Source organism: Ischnura elegans, chromosome 2 (assembly GCF_921293095.1).
Source record: "Ischnura elegans chromosome 2, ioIscEleg1.1, whole genome shotgun sequence".
Taxonomy (NCBI): domain Eukaryota; kingdom Metazoa; phylum Arthropoda; class Insecta; order Odonata; family Coenagrionidae; genus Ischnura; species Ischnura elegans.
In genome coordinates, this window is record NC_060247.1 from 119,406,472 (window position 1) to 119,412,980 (window position 6,509).

A 6,509-nucleotide genomic window follows, 5' to 3' on the forward strand; every position below is an offset into this window, starting at 1 on the left:
TTTTATCGTTAGTCCAGCATAAGTTATACTTGCCGAAAAAACTTCGTTCCATTTGATCCGGGTGTCGTCGTTGTATGTTGATTTCATAACTCAGAGCAGTGTGGCCCTATAGCACAGTCAATGTACATATTTTGTTTATGATAATCCCGACACCAATGGAAAAATTCAGTGCCAAAGCAACAAAAATAGCTTTACTACAAACTATGTAAGCAATTGTACTTATCCTGAAATATAGTCAACATGCTCATTTTTTAGGCCTGGCGATATAGAAATATGGAGCACGTCAATATGGTGCCAATTTTTGCAAAAATAATTACAAATTTTGCTCAAATCGTATACAAACATGCATAAGGAACTGTACTAAACACAAACTAAGCAAAAAAAATTTTTTTTAATCGGCTGATTCTGACCACTTCCATGAAATTCAGGCCTGCATTGAATGTGTTAAGCCCCCTTGGTGCCTTGCGTTAAGAGCAGGCTAATGATAATGCCGGGTTTCTCTCCACCCTTCCTTTATACCTACCCTTCCCTTATGGTGCAAATGACCTCAGTTGTCGGTCCCCTCCTCCAAATGTCATACCATACGAATGTCAACTATAGCTAGCATGAAGTTTTAAACACTAAAAATGAATGTCAGCTGTAGCCGACAAGAGAGAAGGAAAGTGACAACTAAGGTAGCAATGGTCACAGGTTTGCAGGTTCCTGCCTGTGACTCAGCTTAGAAAAAACCTTAGTGCCACTCCATGGCACTTGGGCTACACTTCCACTCACAATCAGTGGCGTAACTAGGACAATGATAAGATGGCCTGGAGTGACTTTCCCCCTCCAGGCAACGGGAGTCTGGGAATTTTTTTGAAAAATGACATGCATGGAAAGACATTTTACATCATTTTGACACTAAAAATTTAACTTTAAGCAGATGCATTTATTATCTGTCAAAAATAGACAAAGGTTTTAAATATTCTTTATATCTCTCTTGAGGCTTTGGGGAGGGGGATCTACTGCCTCATCCCGCCCCCACCCAGTGAGAAATGGGTGGTGGAATCCACGTGGAACCCACGTGGAGAATTAACGTGGATACCACGTGTTTTTGGTCGTGGAATCAACGTGGAACCCACGTGGAAATTTGGTGGAAAAATTAAAACAGCAGTAGGTGCTGTCCTAAAACCATTAAAACCTCAACCACTCTATATCTAAACCTTCTATATATGTGTCTACGATTTTTCATGTGCTCTCATGGCTGCCTTTCCACGAATTATATAAAAATAGATTGTGCGATACATTTTCATATAACTAGCGTGGTTTCAGGATGATAAATGACGAAATGTCACCAGAGAGTTAAGTTTCACAAATTAGAAATTCTGTTTAACATTTTATGATAATCACCACAAATCCACTTGAAATCAACGTGGATTCCACGTGGGTCCAACCACTCAATATCCACCACCACCAAATATCCACCACTCAACGTGGATTCCACGTGGGTTCCACGTGGATTCCACCACCCATTTCTCACTGGGCATAGTTATGCCATTGCTTCCACTCATTTATGATCCTCCTCAGAGCAGGAATCCAATAATTAAGTGGCTGATTGTAAAGATTGATTGAAAGAAAAAATTGTAGCATACTCCAATTTTTTATGTTTAGGAATGCATTCTTTGCTTTGTTTTGAGCATAGGCAATTTTTAAACAAAATTTTAGAGTTATTTGTAATGAGCTTCTGGAGTTTAAGTCCTGGTAATATCTGTTTACTAACTTTGTTATTCTGGATGATAGAAATCCGTTTACAACTCTTTCAATTGTTTAAAAAAATGTTAGTCATTCTGAAATGTAAAACTTTTTAAATAATAAACAATATTTATTTAAAAAATTACTGCTAATGCAATGAGGTGACCATGGAATCATGCTAAGAAAGGGTTGGAGGTCCTAGTCCAGGGTCAGTGGACACCCAATGGAGCTGAGTTGGTTCCTTAATCCGAGGAACAAGAATGCCTTCCCCAAAAAAGAGCTCCACAGGGAGAGGTTTAAAATATTCTCCTGCTACTCATAGCACTGAAAACATTTTCCTCTTGTAGGCACCGGTAGGAAAGGGTTGAAGCAGAGTATTGCCTTGTTCATATTGAATTCATTGCACCATTTTGCAGTTTGCCCTGCGCAGTTTGGATCTAAAAATTCACGACGCTTTTTTCTGCGCATATGTTTTTTGTTTTTTTACAAATGTGAAATATTGAGGTCTAGATCCTTTATAATTAAAAAAATATGTGCAGAGGTTTCCAAAATTTATTTTCCATTTTCAGTGCTTATTATATGAATAGATTGTTCAAGTATACCTGGCCAGCTTTAGTTTTTATTGTACGTCTCACCTTATCGTATGATAAGCCTAGGAAATGGAAAATAAGTTTCTGAAATATCAGCAGATTTTCTTCATATTATGAGGACCTAAGCCTCAATATTTCATATCTATAAAAATGAAAACAAGAGCTCAAGAAAAAAAGAAATATACTGAGCGTAGAATGTGTAAAAACCTGTTTTTTTTCTTATTTTTATTTTTGTTGCATAATTTTACTGATTTCTTGGTGCAATATGTATTGTCTTGTACCAATAGGGTGGTTTCCTATTATTTTTTTATTGCCTAAATCGAAAGATTATTACTCCTGGAGTACGTATTTCACGCTTTTAGATTTTTAAATGATGATATCTATTTTTCGCGGTTAAATAAAAAGTGAAAATTTTCAAGCGCGCGAAAACGCGACGGCTAAGTGTTAATGCTGGGACGTCATTCTGGTTCCCGCTGCCTCCGCATGAGGTGACCTTGGAGCGAGGATATGTGCGGCGATGCGATGCAGGCTGCTAGCAGGTAGCAGAGTACACTGCTAGCAGGTAATGCTTGGCTTAAATAAGGATTATTAATACCTTATGAAACGAAGGAAACTTTCCGACCCTAGGCAGTTTTAATAGGTGATTATTAAGAGACGTTTCCTTGAGCTCTGTGCCTCATCCATGCGGACGGTGTAAATCTTCTATCTACTCTTATAGAACCTATGTCCCTGTGACGTTACGTGGGGTGGCATCGCATGGGCGCCAATCTGGCCTTTTTCAAATGAGGATAAAATTGACCATTGCCATTCGTCTAAACTGGGATTTCTAAAACCAAATAATTTGTATATTATGAAAACCCTATAATGGTGGGTAACAAATAGCAATCAATGCATTTTGTTTTCTTTGATGAAGGAAACTACCCTATTGGTGTAAAATCGGCTTCATACATATGTTTTGAATAATTATGCCCACACAGCATAATGACATCCTACAGGTTAGTGCATTTCAAGTATATATGCTCTACACTAGAGTGTACTCCATCCATTGGATCATATGTTTATTCATAGATTAAGCTATCTCAGTGTATTATTGTACTAGTTTTTGGTTTCTCATCTACCACCAACTACATAGGTACCTTCCAAAATTGGTCAGTAATGTTTTCCGAAAGAGTTACTGAATTTCACCATTTACGGGAATGAATATAACTGTCAAATCTTCCTACTTACAGGTACATTGGATATAGTGTTTGGAGAAGTTGATCGCTAAATGAGCCTTTAGTGACTCTACCCACGTGAAACTTAGCTACTTACCCAAATGTAACCAATTTTTTACTGAAAGTTAATGGGACACCTGTGGAGATGAATACATTTATTTTCACTTTTCTATCCTTGATTGCCCTGTTTGACTGTAACTCCTTAGTTTATATGTTCCACCAAAAATTCAATAAAAAAATTTTAATGTAAAATTTACTTGAATTTTTTCCTTCTAAGCCAGTAATAATAAACAAAGTGTTTACTTGCTTAACTATCCTTCATCGTGTTACGAATATGATAGCAGAACTCATGTCCAACAATCATAAAATGTTTCTAATTTTATGGGGTCATATAATTATTTGGCCATTTAGGTGATTTAGGTGCTGGCTCAAATGCCCAAGGTCCACTACTCAGTTCTGCAATGAGAGGTACATCCCATACTTTTCTACTCACAAGTTAACTTCATTGATGTGAAATTCCTTCCTTCTGATTAGCCATACATATTTAATTAAGTATAATTATAGGCTTTATCCCAAAAGTACCTATCTGTCACATTTTTGCAACAACTCAACTGATGCAACAGCTAAAACTTCTTGAAAATAACTTCTTGAGAAGCCTCGGCAAGGTAGCCTTGATAATCCCGATGGTTTCAAAAATGCAATATTTTCAAAACCATTTTGAGATCAGGAAATAAAAAGTAGTCTGGTGGTGACAAGTCAGGCCAGGACTGTATGTCAGCTTTGGCAATGTTTCATGATGCTGGTTGGTCAGGTAGAAGGTGACAAAAAATATGGAGTGTACTGGCACATCGGCATGGTGGAGTTTCCACAAGTTCCTGGTCTCAAGTTGATCAAGGGCCACTCCGCTGTTCAATCTCATGAGCACTTACTGGTTAAACTGAGCATTCATAGTCTTTCCAGGATACACATACTCTTAATTCACGATCCATTGGTATCACGAAAGAATATGAGTAAGTTAGCCTTGTAACCGACTGTTTAGAGCCTTCGAAGGCTCTTTTTCGGAAGATCTTTTTCTTTCATGGTTAAATAAAAACACAGTACTATTCCACAACCTTATATTTTTGCAGTCTACTAGTTTCAACGTTACAACGTCATAATCAAGACTAACTGAGAAAAGCATACAACATCCAGCCTTATTTATCCAACAATAGTGTGAGGGAAGGAAGAGGGGGGGGGGGAACTAAATGAGGAGGAGCATTGAGCATTGTTGGTTGGGCATTGTTGGTTGGATAGGAGGTTCAAAACAAAAAGTATAAAAGTTTGGGGAGGTGGGGTGGGGGCAGGCAGATAAAAGTCAGGTGGTAACGAGGTTAATGAGAAGGGGAGGAGGAAGGATTGTCAAGGAAGAAGTCACATTTTAAAACAGTAGATAAAAAGTTAACATTTGAATACAGTCATATCATTAAAAATTTCGATGTTAGGTGCAAGAGTGCATTTGGTGATTTCTAAAATTTCTAAAATATCCAGTTTTACACTTTTGTCATGTACATGTAAAATTTTAATATTAAAATCACTGTTGTGGCCGGATTCGGACAGGTGTTTAGAAAAGTGGGAAATGGAGTCTTTCAAACGAGCACTTCTTTTGTGTTCATCGACACGAGTTTTAAACTTGCGGCCCGTTTGACCAAAGTACACACCGTTGCACTCGTCGCATGTCAGGGCATAGACACCACTTTTGTCTTCAGGATTCACTTTGTCCTTGGAGTTAAAAATCACTTTACCAAGGGAGGTCGGGGAGTAAAAACACACTCTGTATTTGTCTTTGGGTATGAGGTTGTGAACACTGTAAGACAGGGGGCCAAGGAAAGGTAATTTGCACCACCGTTTGGGTTCTGTTTTGGGGACCGGCAGCAAACTGGTTAGGGTGGGCGATACTCTTATTCGGGTTTTTTTGGCCAGTAATTTACGGATGAGGTCATCATGATAGCCGTTATTAGAACATATCGATTTAATAACATCAAGTTCCTGGTTGAAACTTGAAGCAGTCATTGGTATATAAATAAGGCTGGATGTTGTATGCTTTTCTCAGTTAGTCTTGAGAATGACGTTGTAACGTTGAAACTAGTAGACTGCAAAAATATAAGGTTGTGGAATAGTACTGTGTTTTTATTTAACCATGAATATCTCTTCGTTCCACCAAGTAACGCCTAAATCTGTTGATTCTATCTTTTTCTTTTTGTGAGTTTCATTGGCAACATTCTCTCAACCCTCTAGGAACATTTTATGTCAATGGTTCCGCTGGGATCGGGAGAGACAATCAACTCTGCAAGCTTACTGAAGCATTTGAAAAGTTTCCAAAGGTATCTGTCAAATTTTAATGCAAAACTTGATTTCTGCTCGTTGATCGACGGATCGCTCGACTTTTATGTGGACAAGGTCACACTTAAGGGGTTCAAAAAATCATCTCTGGACACACTAGGTACTAAATAGATCAAACCCAACTGGCATGCAAATTGGTATGTGATGTATACTCGTGTCGGAATAAAATTTTATGCATTGTATTCAGGACAAACCTTGTGATAGTGGACGGCGCCTCCAGCCTTCCCACACCCAATACCCCCATCCAAACCCATAAATTCTAGAAAATGGAAAAGATCTCTTTTTTAAGATGGCCACCCACTGCAAGTATTTATTTCACTAGCTTATCAAGCAATTAAAAAAAGAATTGATGCATACCTTAAAACTAATTGTCGGCCCTCAGACGCGTTATCGCTGCGGGGTATTCCATTCCACTGCACCGCAGAATGAACTCCCCTAGATCCTAATATCCGCAATTAAAATATAATTATATTCAAGAGATTTTCAGTATTAGTTTCAGTGTTTGCTTAAATTATGGCAGTTAAACATTTATTTTGTTGGTGAAAATTTAAATATTCCCACATAACGTAGTACACGCCATCTACAGTGAAAAGTGGGA

The 6,509-nt window shown here is 38.0% G+C and overlaps 1 protein-coding gene and 1 long non-coding RNA gene across 3 annotated transcripts in view; one reads left to right on the forward strand and one right to left on the reverse strand.

Annotated features, from left to right (window-relative positions):
• Positions 1-3,788, forward strand: part of LOC124154511 (NADH dehydrogenase [ubiquinone] iron-sulfur protein 2, mitochondrial-like) — a 26,784-nt gene extending 22,996 nt beyond the window's left edge. For both annotated transcript variants that reach the window (XM_046528302.1, XM_046528301.1), the window contains exon 10: positions 3,548-3,788. In XM_046528302.1, the coding sequence (XP_046384258.1) occupies positions 3,548-3,585 (38 nt within the window). In that variant the 3' untranslated portion in view covers positions 3,586-3,788. The remainder of the gene's footprint in view (positions 1-3,547) is intronic.
• LOC124154519 overlaps positions 1-6,459 on the reverse strand; it is a 9,523-nt gene extending 3,064 nt beyond the window's left edge. Inside the window, exons 1-2 of the long non-coding RNA XR_006863940.1 lie at positions 6,269-6,459; positions 6,106-6,170 (exon numbers count right to left, since the gene is read on the reverse strand). This is a non-coding gene — a long non-coding RNA (uncharacterized LOC124154519). The remainder of the gene's footprint in view (positions 1-6,105; positions 6,171-6,268) is intronic.
• Between the last annotated feature and the right edge of the window lie 50 nt (positions 6,460-6,509).